At 38.1% G+C, this 20,729-nt stretch overlaps 7 protein-coding genes and 1 non-coding gene across 8 annotated transcripts; 1 reads left to right on the forward strand and 7 right to left on the reverse strand.

Moving 5' to 3' along the window:
• Window positions 1-84: 84 nt before the first annotated feature.
• ATC70_006611 (uncharacterized protein) lies at window positions 85-1,244 on the reverse strand (the record flags this gene model as incomplete). Its single annotated transcript, XM_064825884.1, has 5 exons — window positions 85-516; window positions 581-655; window positions 711-905; window positions 962-1,031; window positions 1,093-1,244. The coding sequence occupies 5 exons, from the start codon at window positions 1,242-1,244 to the stop codon at window positions 85-87; spliced, it is 924 nt and encodes a 307-aa protein (XP_064687398.1).
• Window positions 1,245-4,932: 3,688 nt separating this feature from the next.
• ATC70_006612 (CRIB domain-containing protein) lies at window positions 4,933-5,757 on the reverse strand (the record flags this gene model as incomplete). The annotated part of the gene is made up of 1 exon (XM_064825885.1): window positions 4,933-5,757. The coding sequence occupies one exon, from the start codon at window positions 5,755-5,757 to the stop codon at window positions 4,933-4,935; it is 825 nt and encodes a 274-aa protein (XP_064687399.1).
• A 1,007-nt stretch (window positions 5,758-6,764) lies between these two features.
• On the reverse strand, window positions 6,765-7,736 carry TIM13 (protein translocase subunit; the record flags this gene model as incomplete). The annotated part of the gene is made up of 2 exons (XM_064825886.1): window positions 6,765-7,586; window positions 7,653-7,736. 2 exons carry the CDS (start codon window positions 7,734-7,736, stop codon window positions 6,765-6,767), a joined length of 906 nt encoding a protein of 301 aa, XP_064687400.1.
• Window positions 7,737-7,975: 239 nt separating this feature from the next.
• On the reverse strand, window positions 7,976-10,004 carry TPS1 (Trehalose-6-P synthase/phosphatase complex synthase subunit; the record flags this gene model as incomplete). Its single annotated transcript, XM_064825887.1, has 2 exons — window positions 7,976-8,504; window positions 8,896-10,004. The coding sequence occupies 2 exons, from the start codon at window positions 10,002-10,004 to the stop codon at window positions 7,976-7,978; spliced, it is 1,638 nt and encodes a 545-aa protein (XP_064687401.1).
• Window positions 10,005-10,994: 990 nt separating this feature from the next.
• On the reverse strand, window positions 10,995-11,065 carry ATC70_006615. The gene has a single exon. It is a non-coding gene; the product is annotated as a tRNA-Gly (tRNA).
• Window positions 11,066-13,592: 2,527 nt separating this feature from the next.
• Window positions 13,593-15,449, reverse strand: ATC70_006616 (uncharacterized protein; the record flags this gene model as incomplete). Its single annotated transcript, XM_064825888.1, has 8 exons — window positions 13,593-13,688; window positions 13,746-14,159; window positions 14,219-14,440; window positions 14,504-14,650; window positions 14,711-14,838; window positions 14,889-14,975; window positions 15,032-15,314; window positions 15,375-15,449. The coding sequence occupies 8 exons, from the start codon at window positions 15,447-15,449 to the stop codon at window positions 13,593-13,595; spliced, it is 1,452 nt and encodes a 483-aa protein (XP_064687402.1).
• A 1,622-nt stretch (window positions 15,450-17,071) lies between these two features.
• rpl8_3 (60S ribosomal protein L8) lies at window positions 17,072-17,935 on the reverse strand (the record flags this gene model as incomplete). The annotated part of the gene is made up of 3 exons (XM_064825889.1): window positions 17,072-17,128; window positions 17,185-17,762; window positions 17,827-17,935. 3 exons carry the CDS (start codon window positions 17,933-17,935, stop codon window positions 17,072-17,074), a joined length of 744 nt encoding a protein of 247 aa, XP_064687403.1.
• Window positions 17,936-18,970: 1,035 nt separating this feature from the next.
• Window positions 18,971-20,161, forward strand: gap1_3 (RasGAP protein; the record flags this gene model as incomplete). Its single annotated transcript, XM_064825890.1, has 1 exon — window positions 18,971-20,161. One exon carries the CDS (start codon window positions 18,971-18,973, stop codon window positions 20,159-20,161), a length of 1,191 nt encoding a protein of 396 aa, XP_064687404.1.
• Between the last annotated feature and the right edge of the window lie 568 nt (window positions 20,162-20,729).

Here is a 20,729-nt window from a genome sequence, read left to right on the forward strand (position 1 = left end):
ATATCTTTATTTTATAACATTAACTAAGTAAAGGTACAGGGGAGAGAGAGAGAGAGAGAGGATATATTACATTGTGGATTGCATTTAATTTAAACCTTCCTTGATGATTCTACGTCTTTCAAAGTTGTATTCATCAATCTTGGCTCCGAGTTCAATCTGAATCTCAGTTTCTTGTGTCAAATGGACGAGTGCTTCATTATCACACCATGCAATAAGCTCAGTCAATCTACGGCGCACATCCCACAAATACTTTTGCATAGGCGAATAGTAGGCTCCAGTGTTGTCAGCTTCGTTGACGTACTCGGTGGGTGATTTGAAGCCAGGGAGTTCAGGGTACTCTTCACGAGCTTGAGTCAGGCAATCATAAGCAACTTGAGGGAAATAAACTTTGCCCTCGCCCATCAAGTGTTCCTTGACTGATGATTGACGTAATTCGAGAATAGCCTCCAACAAGGCAAAATCAGCTCCTTTGAGAAGCTGCTTGACCTTTTCAAGCTTAGAGATCTTTTCAAATTTCTATGATGTCGCCCGCTTTAGATTAATTGCTCTGAATCCCAACAAAAAAAACCACCATCCCTACCTCTGCAGAGTTATTTTTGATTTGCTCAATGCTTTCATTTAAGATTTGAACACTAGGAAAGGTACCAGTCAATGCCTAAAGATGCACACAGGTCAGTTTACGCATGGCAGATCAAGCAAATACAACTTACACTGTCCAGCAGCACAGAGACGTCTTCACGGTATTTCTGGAGTGATCTGTAATCCACTGAATACTTTTCATTCTTGATCTCAACATCATGGATCTTGTCCTTTTCTTCTTGCACCTTCTTTTCAGTTTCAGCGACAAGTGCGTTGGCCTTAATGAGACCTTCCTTGGCACGATCCTTCTCAGCTTGCAGGCTGCACTATGATAGAGAATCAGCCTTCATCACTTTATGTCTCCTTTGACCATTTTACTTACAGTCACCTTCATAAGAGCCCATTGAAGTGTCCAAGAATTCAGATTGTGCAACTCACTCTCCCACATGGTACTATCCAACATACATTGTAAACTTGGCTGCAGCACTCTCGAGCAATAACTACGGAACTTACATTTTAGAAAGGGCCTCGTGGTGTTCTTGATCAATAGGTTCCTTTGCAATCTCTAATTTCTTGATCACCAAAAGGTTTTCGAGACAAGGTCTTTCAACATGAGAAATGTTGGCAATAGCATGAATGAGCTGATCAATAGCGTCAGTAGACATAGTGTAGATTCTCGAGTGTAAATTGGAAAGAGAGAAGAAGAAGAAAGAGAAGAAGCAAGGCACTCGACATAAATTGGCCTAAAATCTTTCATTTTTCTTCCCGGATAACTTTAATTGGTCATAACTTTCCTCTGCTTTACATGACTATGAGCATGGATCTTTTCCCCACGTCCATTATTTTTACAGTTTGTTACTCGGTTTGTATCACTTCCATCCATCTTCCCCGCACATAGACACAGGAGCGGGAAAGTTTGGTAACTTCAGAATAATCACACTGGACACGTATATTTTGATTTCTGAGATTAAGTAATCAAATCACTTACCATGTTCACAGTGATTGGCTTGCACAGTGTGGCACAAATTCAGGACCTAAATTATGCTTTGTCTGTGTACGTAATCACTTCTCACATCAACTACCTTTCTTCATTATCATCACCAGTACCTCGAGTCGACTAACATGTGAATAACATGCAAATCACCTCATTTGTTGGTAGTTAAAGTACAGGAGTAAAGCAGCAGAGATAGCATTACATAGCTCGATAACTGTCTTGTTTATACATTCATGGTTCAGCTTCAAGCCTATAGATGGTTAAAGTGCTATGCCTGTGGACTATCTTCATTATTAGTCTACATGAATATTAGTGATGTTTCGATCTCTCTCGGGAAGTCAATATGAACAATGTAGCTGAAAAGAAAGAGAAATACATTGTTTGTATGCAAAATAGAAGTGAACAGTATAGGGAAAAATACTGTAAAGCCTCTCTTGAAAGCAGGCATTATGCACTTTTGTATCTTTCTGACAGGCTATAGAGTTCAAACAGAGAAAAGGTTTTGCGTCTTAATCATGGGGAATGTAATACTCAACTCTAGATTAACTCTGCTTCCAAAGCGCATAGATTGTATCAATTTACAAGAAAGACCATCTAAATGGCCCAACTGTTGAATTCGAGTATCTGACTATAACTGAATCGATTCAAGACTTGCATTCATTATTTGAACATATAACTTCAATCGAGCCAGAATGAATAAGCATCAAGAGCATATCGCAATCACTGGTTGTATACTATTATTTGGGTCAAGAAAAACCTTTGGCAGATATCCCAAATAAGAAAATAACAAATATGTATGCCATTCAGAAATTCAGCTTTGCTTCGCATTCCTGAAGGCATCAGCAAGTGATATTAAATAATTCATTTCACATCAACTTTAAAATACCTATCTACATTTTGATTGAATAAACCTCATTCATCAAATTTTCTCATAAAACTGATTTATTATTTCACTGCATTCAAATAAATAGAGCTGTGATTGAGACAATCAGTCTTCATAGTTAAAAAACGCAACATGCGTTCGCTTAAACTGCATAAAATATGTTATCGCCCTGAGATCTAAATGCTAATGCATTTATATTTACATTGAAAGTTGCAAGTTTGATATCAGATCCGAGTATAGCAGCATTCGTTAGATTAGATAATATGAAGCCTTTCACACAAGCCATCTTCTGCATATAAAATTTGGATCAAATCACAAACAAGAGTTTATATGTCATTTTGCTGCAACATTATTATAGCAGACAATTCAACCAATCTACTTGAAATAAATCAATACAAACGAGAATACGTTAATAACTCTCTTATAATAGCGACACCACCTGCTACCTAGGAAGAAGCGCTGGATATACTGCATATTCGGTTACTAATCCTTTAAAAGACAGGCAAGTCTAGCCGTTTCGCTAAAGATACTACCTACTTGTAGCAAATAGAGCAAGTCTAAAGATATGTAAAGTGGTACTTACATCCTCTAAAATCCCAATCAAATGTTATAGAAGTTAAGTTTTGTTTGATGGTCTACATTAATTCATTACTTTCACAACAACCGTCTTCATCGGTCGGTACATAAAACTTTTCGGACTCCGATTTTGGAGTTTTTGGTCAATTTAAACCCCGCCTTTGCCCTTTAAACGATGGTGCAATTGAAATTTGCGTAGGTAGCATGGTTGTTGAGAAAAGGGAGATTTTAGAAAATAGTTAATTTTGAATAGATGCTGCTAGTAAAAGTTTTTAAGTTACTATATGAATGTGGTATGTACGTGTGATGAAAGCTGTAGAAGAAATTTTTTTTGACTAGGGTATGTTTGATGTGGGGTTATGGAAGGTAATACGAATGAGTAATGATGGAAAATGTTCCAAATGACCGATTTTCAAAGGGCCATATCTCTGAATTTTACTAAGTGATCGAGAGCTTCAAACTTAATAGCTTCTGTTTCTTTGTCAATTCTCTATACGATGGTATGGTTATTTTAGATAAATAAATAAAACAGTTGAATATCCCCTGCTTGTAGCTCATAAAATATATGATTTTGAGCAAATTTATGAAGGGAACGTACACCTGGCACTTGAAACACTTATATTATAATGGATATAACGTAGAGCTATCGAATGGTCTTTGTTTTGTGCGAATCCAGTGAGTATTTGTCGAGATATGGTCAAAAAAAGGGTATCCTGCAAAATCAATGATTTTTCTTCAAAATCTACGTGATACAAGCAAAAAATCTGGTCACGATTTTTTGGTCAGGACAAGATTGTCAATATTTCATGATAGAGTCATGCCAGAGCTTCAAGCAAAGGCTCATTTGATAGGTCTACAATGTCTAGTAATGCCTAACAATATGTTTTAATGACAAATACTGATTAATCTTTAGAAAACAGTGAAAAAGTGGCAAAAGTTAACTTATCAAATATCAGCTGAACAATGTACAGCAAATACTTGATATGAATACCATTGTATTCTTCTTTGAATTCTCTACAAGTTTCATATAAGTTTGAAGGGGTGTTTACTATCAAGAAACGCGTAATTTTAAGGTCGATAGATTTAGGAATCCTACGGATCCTCATCAGAACAATATAAATTGAAGCTCCGTTTAGCCTTCGCATGTGTACGCCACACAAGGATGAATTTGACCGAGCATTTTAAAAATCGGAGTGTACGAAAAGGGCCATATTAACTTGCTGGTTTTAAGTTATTGTAATGAAATAGCCACCCAAACGTAACTGTGGAATACATCCACTATGATCTGCATTCCGACAGTTTATCCAGTTACTAGATTTAGATATAAACTGTATGTACGCTGGATTAGATGTACGACATCGATTTATACTATAAGAAGATATGGACTTCAGATACGCTAGTACTATAAGATTCATACTATACAAGATATAGGCTATAGATGGCACCACGGACATGGATGGCACTATAGACTTATACAGTGCGCGAAAAAAACGTTCCAGTGTTTTGCCAAATTGCACTTATAGCCAGTTTCCTCTGCAAATATCAAAGCTACTAGGGTTTGCTTAGTTTCATAAATACCCTAAGTAGTTGGCTATCAGATGATATATTATGCACTTTATTCACGTAATTAGAAAAAGAATGGTAGCGTCATGAAAAGTGAAAAGTCGAATTTATTAAATTTTATAAAAAAGCTCAATATTTAGTTGGACCACCTTTACTCTTGATAACCGCTTTGATTCGGCGTGGCATGCTGCCTATGTATTTAAGACAGTCTTCTTTTATGAATTTATACCATTCCTGTTCAATTTTGCCTTCTAGCTCAGAAAGGCTGTTGGCCCTAGTAGGGTACTTGTTCAAACGACGTTTTAGTTGATGCCAGACATGTTCAATGAGGTTTAGGTCAGGGCTTTGGGGGGGGCCAATCAAGGACACTTTGCACAGAGAATCCGTGATGCGTGAACCATTTCTTAATGGGACCAGAAGTATGTGGTCTTGCGTTATCTTGCTGGAATCTAAACGTTTTCTTGTCCAGCCCATAGTACTCGATAGTGTCTAGCAAAGATGAGTCCAGAATTTCAGCATAAACTTCTGAGTTAACACTTCCTTCGGTAATGGTGGAACCATAGCTGGGTTCCTCCGCTGTTATCATGCCCCAGAAAACAACGCCACCACCATCTCCCTGAACTTGAGCCTCAGTTTGATGAGGCATCAACTCAGTGGGCCTGTCAGTCCAGTAGAAAGATTCGCTGTCAGATCCCCACATGTTGACCCTGCTTTCATCGGAAAATCCCCATTTACGCCAATCGTCCGCAGTCAAATGTCGATGTCTCTTGGCCCACACAAAACGCTTTTTCCGGTTCTCCGCAGACACGAAATTGGTCTTTATCTTTCTTTTAGCCTTGAACCCTTTGCGCTTGAGTATATACTGTATATTCCTCAAAATCATCTGAACTACCATATGAGCAAGGTAGCACTGCACACCCCTGGGGCCGTCTAAATTACCATTGCGGAGATTCCTCTCAATGCAGTTCATATTCTGCGTAGTGATTTTGCTGCGTCTTCCGGGTTTGGCATGTTTTGAATGACCAAAAAACTTCTTCCTGTGGCGAGAAAGTACACTGACGGACAAATCTGGGAAGATTTTTTGAATGGCACGGAGGGAACAACCTTGGTTGAAAAGAGCCTTGACAGATCCTTGAACCTCCTGAGGAATGGGACGTGTCATGTTAAAAAAAGTGATGAAGTAAAGATGGTAAAATATAATGAGGGGAAAAACCAAAATCTCACGCTTCTTTATACTTTTTTAAGCATTCTTCGGATAACTAACATTTTAAACATAAATGATATAAAAAATTACGGCTCTCGGGTTATTTTCGTGGAATGTATACAAACAATAAGGTCATCAAGCGATATTTCCAATTTTACAAAATCGAAATTTTTTACTTTACGTCAGTTGCACTAGCTCAATATCTACTGTATCAATTATTTTAGTAGCTCATTTTGTGGCTAAAAACCCAAGCTTTTGTAGTCTTACTTTAGTTATAAAACTGGAGAAAATTTGACAGAGCTGTAAGTGTAAAACTACGAATTGGCAAAACACTGGAACGTTTTTTTCGCGCACTGTACTTGTATTCCGACATTGACTACGGATGTTTACCATATCTGGATAGGCACCAAAATTAATGCAATATGAGCTTGTTGCTTCAGATGTGCACTTCATGATCCACGCTATAAGACACATGCTTATATCCGTGATACTAGCTACAGATACTTTATGTACTACAGACTTGTACTATATATGAGACATGCTATAGACATGCATATGATATGCTATAGACATGCCATATATCCAGATACATGCTAAAGATGTATGCTTAGCGATATACACTCAGATATGTACTATTAATATAGACTAAGTAGACTGTACCTATCGGATACATGCTACTAGATCGATATTAATTATCCTTATAGAAAGGATAGATCAGGGTACTTCGGATGAGAGTCTAATTATTCATCCAGACAGAGCTAAATCATGATTAGCTTGCTGGAGTTGTCTTTTAGCATGATTAGACATTAGTTGATCTGAGTTGACTTATTTGTCAATCTAATTAATAGAACTTTTATCCATTGTTATAGTATATAAGAAGGATCATCTACCTGGCCAGTAGAGAGACTTCAGTTTACTTTACACCTGTCAGTTTGATAATAAAATATACCTTTATCAAGTTGACATTACTGTTTTTTTATTCTTTTTTTTCCGTGAATTTTAGTCTGTAAAGCCTCAAATTCCACAAACATATCACCGTCAGAGTCAGAGGATTCAGGTTCCAAATCTTCATTGATATCATCTTCAGGTTCCTCAGTTTCTACATCACTATCATTTTCAGAGGAAGTATATCCATCATCGGATGCCAGACCGTTATTAGAATCTCTAACCACTGGCAAGATGATGTTGTTTTGAGTGTTTCCTTCAATAGCATACTTCATGTTGGTTGAAGTGACGTGTCTGTTTTGAAGAGTCTTCGTGTAGGTAAAGGGGCATTTGGCTTTCACCGCTTTATACTCTACTCTATTGACCTTTTCCTCGAGATTTAATTTGGCTTTAGCACGTTTCATCCAATTATTACCGATGATCAGATTCGCAGGACACACAGGTAAAACTGCGATGGATCCAGGAATAGTGATGCTTCCACCCAAGTTCAAAGGTACATCGTATACAATACCTAAGGAAGCCTGCTTGGTACCATTCCCTAGAGTGAAGACAGATGTAGAAGGTGCATCTATTACGAGCTGTAAATTGTCGGCTATATCCTTAGACATACATGTCTTTGCAGATCCAGTATCCAACATGCTTCGTACACGCATATTCTTGACATAGAAATCTGTATATATCGCAGTGGTATCAACATCGTCGTCCTCGAAATAGTTTAAGGTAATGTTGCTATCGTTCTTGGAGATAGAAGAAGCTTTAATAGCTTTGAACAGTGCACGCTTAACACCAGGAGCGACCGTCAATAAGTCCTTCACGTTGATATCAGCTTTTCTTTCCAATATCTAATTGACATTATAGGATATCTTAGAGGACAAAGGTATGGCATTTCGAGTAGGGGCTTTCGAAACCTTTGGTAGAGAGGATTGATTCAAGGTGGGAGCAAAGGGTTGGACCAACAAGTCAGGCTGTGAAATGGATGGTTTGATGTTCATAGGTTGATGTGTCTCCATGTCCGTTGGAGAAGGTGGGATGGTGATTTGTTTTTTTTGATTTTTGTGTGGGCTTTGATATTTTTTTCTTTTTGTCTATAGAGTATGGTTGAGTCCTTGAAACTTCAGGTGGTTTGGATAATCTAGTAGCCGCGTGAAGATCTAAGGCTTCCATGGAGTGCAAAGTTGGATTGATGGAATTTTGTTTATGATAAGGCAATTGACCATCTTGATGTTGTTGATCAACAATTGCCTGATTTAGTTCTTTTGACTTGGCCATTACATTTTTTTCTAGTATTAATGTGGTCATCAAAATCATTGTAATTGGGATGAGGGTCATGGTGATTTTTGGGTCTATAACGATGATATTCATGATTGTTGTATGATTTGTTGTAATAACTATTACCATTATATTTGCCGTTGTAGTGTCCATTGGTTTGGATACTATTGTTGTGAGCAGGATTGACTTCCCCACCTCCGAAATTGTCATTGTTATATGTATGATCCCTTTGGTTACGAGAATCACCATAGTTATTACCATAAGATTGACCATCTTGGTTGTAAGAATTACTATTGTAATTACGAGGGGGAGCTTGTTGGTTGTACCCGCCACGACGTTGATTACCGTAAGAAGGACCATCGTAGCGTTGATTTCCTTCAGGGGTGTAGCTGTGATTGTTGTTAGCATGTTGAACTGCTCTCTGAAACTTAGCACGAGGGTAGTAGCTAGCATAATGATCAGGATATTTGTCGTCCAAACGATTTTCTTTACTATAACCAAGTGCATAGGTGTCAAGAACGTGATTTCAACAGAGGATTTATTTAACAAAACGATTATCTTGAAGTAAGTGAGAATAAGATATACAAGATAATCTACCACTGGAAAGGATGGAGGGGAAAGGGACGTGATATTTATACTTGATAAGAGATGCGGACATAAGTGCTGAGACATGGATATAGCATGGATAAACGTAATGATTCGTAATCTGAAACATGAGTCATAATTACATAACTATGACATTGGCTTAATACTTGACGTTGATAGGTACTTGACATGATAACGTTGCATAAAGCTTGGCATGACATAATGATTACTAATGATGACTAATTGATTACTAATGGTTATCAATTAGTACTCCTAAATCCTGAACACCGAGATGACATAAGCATAACGTAGTCATAACACTTGGACTGCACGGTTCTAGATCCAGGTACCAGATCGAAGCTTGGTTCATGACAATAGGTATCGGTCGAATGATATCCATCAGAGTTTCTATGGTTATTTCTATATGGTTTACGGGTCATAACCTTCTCATCATTTGCCTCTTGGATGATATTCTTGAGGAAGGATTTGAACTCTTTGTCGGTTATCAACGACTTGACCGCCCTGTCTCGTATAGTGTTTCTTTCAAACTGACCTTCTTTGTCGGTACTGGGTATCAACGAATGTAACTCCAATGCTTCCATTCTTGAAGTTATATTAGCAATAGTTGGAGACACTGAATTCGCATACGCCTCAGCAGCCGAGGTGGGGATAGGATTGATACAAACGCTTTTCGAGGATAGCGCCTTCTCGTTGTTTACCTTATTCAAAGCCAATTTTTTACCGTTATCACCATTGAAAAAACCAGAAGCACGATCAACCGAAAATGGATTGTCAACAAAATGGATTGCTTTCACTGAATGTGCATTCCACCATGCATTTGAGTGTTTCACCCAGTCTTGAAAATTGATAGCGGACATTTCTTTGCAGAAGATTTTGATTTCCTTACATAAACCAGCACGATATCTTGCAGAAATGAACTTCTCATCATGTATGTTAGCTAAGTCGGCAGCTTTATACAAACGAGACAGAAATTCACTGGGGGATTCCTTGGGAGACTGGCACATCTCGTCGAAGGTACTTTGATAGCACTCGATGATGGATTCGGACACAAAACGTTCTTGTAAAATAGTAGTAGCATCAGTGAACGAAATCTTGTTCAATGCGAGATTCCTTTCCTTCAAAGTATTGTCAAAGAAGATAGCGGCAACACGACGAAGTTGAGCTCGCATGATGGCGACCTTGCGAGGGTCTTGAGTAATACCTTTCAAAGCAAAGAAAGACTCCATAAGTTGCAGAAAGTGACGAAAGTCTTCACCTTCGAAACCATAGAATTCGATAATTTTAGGCCTACCAGCGTTAGTCCAGCGGTGAGAGTCAAATGGCGCCGATGATGCCAACACAGTAGATTCAGAAGTAGCAGAGGGTACAGTAGATAGAGTAGCCATAATAAAGATAGAAGGGAGTTGATACAGGAGTGAATATGAAGGTTACCCTGTTAATGAGCACCACTTGTTACAAAGTGGTTCAATGTAGTGTGAATAGTAAGAGTGATAATAGAGTAAGTATATAGATAAATAGCCAAAGCAGATTTGTCTATAGAAATGAGCACCAGGTTTATAGTTGTCCAGCTAGTAAAGGACATAAAAGCAAAGAAAGAGATGTGTAAATAAAGTGATAATAGTAGATAAAGTACAATGAATCAATGCGTTAATGTATACAAAGGATTCAAGGGATATTATATTTGATAAGTTCAATGAAATAACAAAGTTAAGGAGCTATAGAGCTATATAGATATAATTTTCAAGTAGGAATAAGATAATCTTTTATTGTTTGATATCATTTGAGTATTTATATCGATTCTATGAATTATGTGTCCTGAATTCTGTTTCTATATGCTATAATTTGTAATGAAGGGCTGACCCTTCTATAATTGATTTTGATACCCTTAATAATCCTAAAAGCTTGAACAGTTTTTATAGCTGGAAAGCTATATTTGTTGTTGAAAGATGGTGAATGATGATATTGATAATGTTACTACTAGAGGATGAAAGGATGGGTAATGTGGGGTTGCTTCCCATTTGTGTGCTTCCATTAGGAAAGAGATATGTTTAAGAGTTTGAATATATATCTGTCAAAATGATACGAGGCTGAATAGTAACTGATTTGTCATTCTTGAGATAGGATTCAGAGTATATTCGAATATAAAAGGCATTTAAGAGTTTAATAATGTCAATTTGTAGTAACAGAAGTAGAATCCAATATAGTAAGTAGTGAAACGTAGTTTATACGATAGTGTAGGCAATTTACAACAAAAAAAAGAGAGATTCAGTTACAAAACAAAAATCGATTTGTAACAGTAACAATATCTTTATTCACGACAACATAAAAAAAGCTGGTAATTACTACGCGCACCACAGAATTATGCAGAATTAAAATGCGCGGTCGGGGAATCGAACCCCGGCCCTTCGCGTGGCAGGCGAAGATTATACCACTTAACCAACCGCGCTGAGTGATACTGTCAGATGCTAATACGTAGAAGTAGTATATGTAATCTGAGATCTGATCGAAATATAAATGGAAGTAGATATAGAGAGTGTGCAGGAAGATGTTATAGCCCTTTAGTTGAATGGATAAAAAGGTTCTTTATTAATATTAGATTTGAACATTGATTTTATCCAATATAGTTTGTGTAATGTTGTGCGCTATCCAGGTTGCAGTGAAATCGGGTTTGATGGATTTCACAAAAAAAAATAAAGCAAATAGTAAAATACAATAGAAATCAACTGTATTTTATTTGTATATAAAATGAACTGAAGATCCTGGAATTGAGTAAAAAAAAGAAGAGTATTTATACATTTGCAACTAGCTTGTAGGATTAGTGATGATAGAGAGCAATAGGTTCTGCTATTGCGATATCTGGCAAATGTTGTTGATGTTTGATTTAAAGTGGTAATCAATGCAAGAGCACTGGCCATATGGATCGATTTGAGTAGCATTGATGGGCTTGGATGAGCTATGGCCATAGCATGATTTAATGCATCCTTGACAGTTTAAAGTACAATGTTTGTTATTCAAGTGTGAGTGTCTTTATTTGAAGTACTGTGCAGCTATGGCAGCAGGGCATAGTTGCCATATTTAAATATGCTTATTAGTGACTTGATTTTATTTAGATAAAGATAGCATTATTTATTACAGCCATCAAGAGTGTGATTGAATACACTGTGATATACAGTGATTCATTCACACAAAGTGCGAGACCAGGGTACATCCTTACTTTAGCATATATAAACAGTTGTCTATGTATATTTGAACGCTTTATTAATAAATCCAAATAGCATGAATTTGAATGGGTGATATTTGATGAATTCCGGCTTTCAATGAGATTGCTTTTAGGTGGCTATTTCATCACACTACGGATGGCTCTCTACCTTCACTCCATTTTGGTAAGAGCCAACCTAAGCGGCGGCAGCTCGCACTACCATTGCACTTGCTCATGTTATCAAAATACTGCTACTTTCATTTTCACCCTCCACTTACACATGAGAATCCCTCATATTATCAGGAAATTCTGACTCTTATGTGGTGTTACACATCCATATATATGTAGCTACTTCATATACGGGCAAGCAGCATACTGGTATTTCTCCTTTTTAGTTCTTAGTATCCCTAATACAGCAAACTGTGAGTGCATTTGAGCTGCGTTTTCTCGCGCTCAAGGCCGTTTTAGATTGTCAGAATAGCCCCAAACGGCTACTCTCATCGGGCAGTTACTTTCTGACACTATTGCTCAACTTTTTGGGTGTTAAGCACAAAGAATAAAAGGATTATTATTTGTAGCTTATAAAAAATGTTCGATATTATAAAAACAAGAAAAGACTTATTTGAATAAGATCAGACACAAAAACTGAAGATTTATTGATGAAGACAAGAGTTATTCTATTTATACTAAGTTCTGAATGCCAAAGTAGCAATTTATCTTGTACAACGCTTATCACATCTGGTGAACCTCAGTATTTAGATAGCTGAGATGCACTTCAATTATCATAGCTTGTCCATGTTGTTGCACAACATAGACATATCTTCCCATCAAGAATACCTTAATCTTTATAGACAGTTGTAGCCCTTCTGGCACAACATTGGGGATCAAAAAAACATGAACAAAATTCGACCAAAAAGCATGAGGTGCCCCTCATGGTTTTCATCGAAAATTGAACGATCGCGTTTTTCACCTTGATAATGAAGACTTTTACTATGATATACCTTGAATCAAAATGTTTCTATCGATCTAACGTAGCCTAGCCTCTGAAATCATCTTTGTAGGACCTTGCTATGTAAAATTTCGACTTTTTGGCCAGAAACCTGTTTTCATATTTTCAGAAATTGCTCAATAAGTTTATTCAAAACATCTACCTTACTTGGTACCATTGGATGCGCCTTGAAAAACACTCCAAGAAAGCTTAAAGAAGCATTTTTTTTTGTAGGGGAGTCGAGCTCCAGGTTTTATTTAAAGTCCTTTAAATGTCATACTGAGGGAAAGAAAAGACTGTTGGTGGACCCAATGTCTGCAATGAAGGGGAATAAGATATTTTTGAACTAAGTTGGGAAAGAAGCGCTTAAAGAAGCATGGGTTGAATATCATATTTTTATAGTCGAATCTGGAAAAATATTTCAATCAAGTCGAAATATTTTGAAGTTTATCCAATCTAAAGCAGATTTTGTGTCTGAGTTGGAATTGATTTTGGCTAGTAGGGCAGGCTGGCAAACTTATGCACTTATAATCATAAACGCAATAATAGATGCTTTTGAAGCCAATAGAAAGTAGGCGGTGAATTTCATAGTACTACCTTTAGACACACTGTTTTCTCGTGTGGCCTCGCATCTAATAATGCCAGTCTACTGAAATACTTGCAAGATCAACTTCTTTCCTTTTTGAGGTTTCGACAGTGTGTAGGGGATAAATTTATGACTACTAACTGGCATGATAACGTTTTATTTTTCACAATAAATGAGCTCTTGTTAATTAATTAATTATACTAGACAATCACACAATTTACAGCTGCATTGCTTAGTCCTGCTTCTTCAATAGTCTGATCAAGCACGTCAATCAATTGAGTACGATTAAAAACCAACTAAAGGACAATAATGCATTAGATTTGGATCGGCTAGACGAAAACTAAATGTAATACCTCAAATTGCTGATTGCTGGCATCAGGCACTTCCGCCTTGACGAATTCAAATATATGTTGAACAGGGTCTGTCTTTAAGAAGCGTCTAATTATCCTGCTGCCATCGCCCATTCTCAATTGGATTCTTGTTGAATTGGCCACATCAGTTGTTTCGTCCCTCTTTACTGCTTTAATACCGTCGAACGCTGAACCTGCTTTTAATTCCTCTTCGCTGTCGTTTTTCTTCTCACCGTCATCCTCAATATCAACTACCATTCTTTCTACTGACTTTCCTTTATCCTTTGCTGATTGCTTTGGTTCAATGTCCATTTCTGATACATTTGGAGAAGCTGATGTTGCATCGTCGCTTGGTCCATCTAAAGAAGCTGCAATTGCTGCATTCAATTGTTCCTCCTCACTCATATCCGAGATATTCTAATGATGATCAAAAATGTTAAATCATGCCTAGCCAAGTATATCAATCTCCCAAATACCTTTGCCTTTTTGGGACGCTTGGGAACAGCTGCTGCTGAGCTATCTGGTGAGTTTTGTTCCATAAATTCAGTGACATCCATCATAAAATCAGTTGGTGATAAAGCCTTTTCCCAGACTTTAATGCGTTCTCCAGTTCGTGCGTCAACGATCGCTAAATGGGGGTATGCATTAACACTGTAAAGATTGTTATAACGTGCTCCTTCAGGGCTGCCGTTGTTGTACTATTTTGTTAATGAGAGCATTAGAAGTGGTAAAATACTGGAGATAAATAGCTAATGAAATACCTGAAGAAAGATAAATGATTCTTTCACAATATCTTTAACAATGGTATCGCTCCATAAATCTCGATTCAAGACTTGGCATGAAAATTCTGTGGGATCTTGTACGTTAATCATCAGCCATCTGTTCTTTTCTTTCGCAGCTTCTCTGGCCTGTATTTAGCAGACGTTAATACATAGTAGTAAACATTTACAACGCTCAAATCAATGAACCTCTTCAAAAGTACCACGGAACATTATATCAAATGGAGGTCTGAAGAGATCAGCTAATCTTCTGGCTTTGGCACTTGCAGGACTACCAAGAGATTCTGAGGGAGATCCTGAGGAGGATCTGTTTGGCACTAGATATTCGGGTTAGACATAATTCCAATCATACTAACCCTTGGTTTACCATCAGATTGTAGTCTGCTCAAAAAATCAGTGACAGATCCAGTAGCTGAGTCACCTTGATTGAATACTGAAGGGCGGCTCACACCAGCTTTGGAGAAAATAAGAAGTAATCCTTGTTAAGTTGGATATAGCAATGCAACCTACCATTATCTCGTCGAGACCACATGGGAGAAGAATATAAGTCACTGGTACTTCCACCAGCCAAGATGTCGGTTTTGGGTGCGATGGGCGCTCTGACTTCATGTTCTTGCTCTTGCATTTGTCTTGCAATCTCTTCGTCTGTCATAAAGTTGCCATTGTCTGAATGTATAGATGCTGCTCTCGACGATGAGCTAGTTTCAGTGGGCACTGGTTGGTGTGCTCCACCACCGCCGCCTCCACTTTCCAAATACAAGTCAATTGCTTGGCTAACATTGTTGTCTGCTATCTATAGGAGAATAGTGAGATCAGTACGCGTGTCAATGTATATGACAATAATGACCATTACTTCCAAGAAGTTTCTCGCTTCTGAAGGTGTAGCTCCTGTAATTTCACAAAAGTTCAAGATATCTTGTTCACTCATAATAGATTTGTTCGAGTTTGAGGAAGAAGAAGGATTAATCACTATCTTTATGCCTCTAGTTGTAGTTTTTGCATGTAAAGAATACGTCAGTTCAGGGACAGTCACCGAGAATCAATTCAATGGCCTTGAATCCAGGGAACATTCAGTAAACCAAATACAAATCAATCGATGTATTCCATTTTTCGGTGGAAATCAAGCTTCATTCAACCTCAGGACTCTATACAAACGCTGTACTAGTTTTTTTTTTGTCGATTAAACCATTCGTGAATCAAGGCTTTATAAAGACTTTTGCATCTGCATGTTTTTGAACATCAAATCATCAAAGAGAGCGAACTCTTGTTGTAGATCCAGTTTCAGTTACAAATACTGTCATAGACTTGAATAATTCCGTTATGAGAGCAAACAACATGCGCATTTGAGTGGCAAGCACGGAACCTATGGCACAAGAATGATAAATGGACTCTTGATGTACAATTTCACCATTGTTGAAAGCATGTACTTTCAAATGCCAGACATATGTTGGCTTTATGCTACCATCTTTTTTAGAGCTGGTTGTTATGCAAAAAAATGTGATCTTATATGCAGTGATTGCATGCAATGTTCTGATCAACGGATAGACTACCACGTTTGATAGCTGGTAGAGTATCATGTGAAGCATCTAAAGCAGATCTTGATTCAGTAGCTGACCCTTGTGATCTTCAGCGAGGACTTATGGGGTTGGCATCAAGTTATCATTAAAGAGCACTCGAGTGAGAGCATTCATCCGGCTTGAACTGATTTTAAATGAAATGAGCTACCAAAGAGTTCCTTCATTCAACCACGTTAAATTACATCATAATCGCACTGATCGAGGAACCACACTTATTTGTGCAGACTGTCTGTAACAACTCACATGATGCGTCAAATGAATAAGCAAGGGGTAGCTCCTTTCAATTAGTACCTTGACAGATACAATACATGCTGCTCTGGTTGATATTATGTCGACTGTCCAGATTGCTATATCCAGGTGTAACGCATTTTTAGCGTAATGAGTTTCAATGATATTTTCGCGACCAAGTGCATTTTGCGGACGGGAGCATTAATGAAGCTACATTAGCTTTCATGTGAAAACTGATGTGGCTCTCAAATTATTTACGATACCAACCGATCATGATGAAAGCGAGCTTTTTCTTTTGACATTTTGGATACTACCAACAACAACTATCGATCAAGCACCTTTAATCTAATGTGTTGATCTTTAAGCTGTCGTTCAATTCATAGATTCAAGAGATAAACACTTTTACTTAACCACTGTACGCAAGAAAAAAAAAATATAGTGCTTTTACGAATATCCCATCTTTCTACACTGAGGTTACACTGGAAGAAAGAACACTCACCTGAATAAACAGAAGGACCATCATCCAAGGCTATCGTCACCATCTAAAGACATCTCATTTGAAACCCACAGAAACTAAGAAAAAACGTGTGCAATCGTGTTTCGGATGTGTGAAATTAAGAGACATATGATGATTTTTTTTTTTTTTTTTGAAAACAATGCGTAAAATTTATTTAATTTTGTACGTTAATGAATATATGAGATGTTATGTATAGTAATAAATGGACAGGGAGGGAAGCGAAGCAACTTATTGACGAGAGAGGATGATTTCACCGAATTCGGGCTTAAGAGAAGCACCACCAACCTATAACAGATTATCAACACACATGTCATAACCCCAACAAACAGATATCAACTTACCAAGAAACCATCAATATCGGGCTTACCAGCAAGAGTCTTACAGTTACCACCGTTGACGGAACCACCATAAAGGATACGGGTCTCATCAGCAGCCTTTTGAGAAACGTTCTCAGCCAACCATTGACGGAGGAAAGCGTGGACATCTTGAGCTTGCTCGGGAGTAGCAACCTTACCGGTACCAATAGCCCAAACGGGTTCATAGGCAACGACAACATTGGTCCAGTCCTTGACAGAGGCAGCAATAGCCTTCATTTGACGAGCGACAACATCGTTGGTGATGTTGGCCTCACGTTCCTCGAGCTTCTCACCAATACAGGCAATGACAGAGACACCAGCATCGAGAGCGAAAGCGGTCTTCTCACCAACGAGCTCATCAGACTCGTGGAAGTACTCACGACGCTCAGAGTGACCGAGAACAACCCAATCAACACCCATATCCTTGAGCATTTGAGGAGAAATCTCACCAGTGTAAGCACCAGAGGCCTTGATGTAGGTGTTTTGAGCAGCAACCTTGATTTCCTTCTTCAAACCTTGGTTGACACGGTCAACGTAAAGGGCAGGAGGAGCAACAACAACCTCTGCAAGCAAACAGTGAATAACTTTGCCCAGATGCTTAGGATGGCCATTTTAAATGCAACTTACCAGTGTTGGCAGGAACCTCGAAACCATTGAGCATCTCGACGAGCTCCTTGGCTTGCTTAACGGAGCCGTTCATCTTCCAGTTACCACCAATGAAAAAGTTGCGAACCATGTTGAATATATAAAGTTGTTTTTATGAGAAATAAGTAAAGAAGAAGAAGAAGAAGAAGAAGAAGAAGTAAGATGAGATGCTATATCGCGTTTGATATATACTATGCAAGTTAAGAGTCACTTTAACCCGGGGTTTTATTCATGATCTATGGTTTGAAACGCCATTCAAATTAGTATGAAACGAAACATCAGTTCATTCTCTAGAGCCGTTTATAGAGCGAGAGCGAGAGCAGTAGTAGTCTTATTATCGCAACAGATCTAAGAAGGATGGTTTGAGTGACATTACGTTTTCTCAATGAACGACCCCCCCCCTTGTATGAATAACGTGCATTGTAGCACAATCTTGTAGTTGTAGATAACCTGAAATCTTTCATTTGATCATTCGAAGCACAGACAAGTTTCTCGTTTATTGTTTAGTAGGAACGAAAGATTAGATCAATCACCCGCGCCTATCAAGATCCTGGACGCTATGGCTTAAGGCTTTATTGAATGCAAAAAAAAAGGGGAATACATTGATAGAGATAATATAGATGGATCATTCTGTCTATGTAACATTGCTCTTGTTGCGAGACACCATGCTCCGCAAAATTGCTCGTTTTATTTCAATATGTCAATGAACGTCTAGAAAGCCTATATACAGCAATAGCTTTCCTTTGCAAACTGCTGTTGGAGAGTGAATTGGCTAAACATGCTCTCTTAAACAACATTTCTTGCAAAGAGACATATGCGGATAAAGTGTATTGGAGTTCTAATTGTTGATCAAGTGGTTCGAGTGATAAGATCAGATTGTGATCAATGGACCCCATTTTATTCCGTTCCCTAGATTTCAGTCAAAGGGGGTGAAGCTCATTTCATTGATAGCAAATTATGTACTCAATTGTGTTCATTGCCAGCAGTCCAAGTCAAAATCTTAATACAAGACATATGGGCAATTGCCAGACAAGCCAATCTTGCTTGAGGCTCAGCGATGTTGAAAAAAAGAAAAGGAGTCTTTGTACCTTTTCATACAAGCTTTTTCTTTTCATTTCAATACAATATGAAAGCTTCTATACAGCAACTACCAGCCGAGGTCATAATCAACATATTTGACCAGATCAACGATACAAAGCAGCTGAATCAATGCCGATTAGTTTCCAAATCATGGACGTCTTTGGCTGAAAAGAGCATGTACAAGACACTGCACTTGTATCTGTGGAACGACTCTCGTTTAGAAAGACTCAATCATCATCTGAAGCAAAAACCAGAGCGCTATCAGCTAATACAGAGCATCCGTATCACAGATCCATACTTCAATGCCTTCAGTGAGAGGCTGTTTCGTGAGTTCTTACATCTAGCGATGACACCAAGTATACGAATTCTTGATGGCGTATGGAAGCAAGAATACATAACAGCGCTTCTCGAGTGCATTGAAAATTCATCACTCAAATTCGAAAAGTTAAAGCAGCTGCCTTACTCGGTGCACCATGACAGCATCTACATGCATTTGATGGGCCATTTTAGAAATAGCCTACAAACAGCATCTTGCAATATCACAGGCAAGACAAGTCCAATTCATCAAAGAATTATCCGCGACTCAATCAAAGAATTCAAACATCTGACCACACTAAGCATACAAGACTACCAAGGCTTTCAAAGTGTACAAGAAATGGATAACTTTTTACAGAAATGCGACCAAATCAAAAACCTGGAGTTCATCATCAACCAAAGCACAAACTACACTGACATGGACATGGATGCATTGAATCAGTGGTTGACCAGTGGCAGTGTTCAACAGGCTGATAGTGTGAAATACTTGAAGATTGCCTACATGAAAGGGCCTGATGGCAACAAATGTCGCAGCTTTGGCCCTGACTGGGTCAATTATCTAGCATTCAAATGTCCAAATGTCGACACATTAAGTATCAAAAACATCACTCTTAGATACAGTCATATGGCTCTTCCAGTATTTGAAAACGTAAAAGTATTCAACTTGGACGATTGGAAGTTTTATTGTGCTCAAGATTTGGACTATTTCATCGGTCGCGTAAAGAGTGATAGTAATTCAGTTACCATTCGGTACACAAAAAGCACAGGTGTCAATCTGTCTGAAATATGTTCTGTCAGCGCAACAAAAGACAGAAATAGCAGCATGACAAGATTTACAATAGATGTCAATCCTGAAACGCCTAGTAACACTGCTATCGTATTGTCCTGCTTCAAGAATCTGAATTACACCTGCAATATTTGAATAAATCTCGACTGAACCCACTTGTTTTGATCATTTGAACCACCATCATTTGAACGCCATGAGTACTCATTGGCGTAATGATTTTAGTGAAATGCTGTTTGTTAATCACTTTGATCTCTCGTGGGGGGGGGGGGGAGGGGTTTCGACCAATCATGAAAATCTGATCCCTCACAAAATTTTCAACAGTGGAAAAACGGACCAATTCATAACATTGTTCATCTGGGTCAAAACATATTCCTATCTGATGGGCAGTTGAATCAACTCCTGTGCATAAAACCATCAGCATCTATCCCTCCGCTGTGTCTTTTTCTTGCTCAAAGTTAAGCGCAGTACCTTTAATCAGGCGCAGAAGAAATCTCTTTAGTGAATCAATGCGTATTTCTAGAATTGTCTTTCCACGAGGCTTTTCCCCTCCTTTTGATGCGGCTGTCATTAGTCAACGTACTACATTCTTATATTGACTGCAGTGTTTGAGATGCAACAAGGTATCTGTAAGCTTCGATAGCAGTGCCACAAAGCAGCCCAACCCCCTTTTTCAAAGTAGTACAATGAAGCAATAGCATGCATC

This window comes from Mucor velutinosus (genome assembly GCF_035048745.1).
Source record: "Mucor velutinosus strain NIH1002 chromosome Unknown tig00001547, whole genome shotgun sequence".
Lineage (NCBI taxonomy): Eukaryota > Fungi > Mucoromycota > Mucoromycetes > Mucorales > Mucoraceae > Mucor > Mucor velutinosus.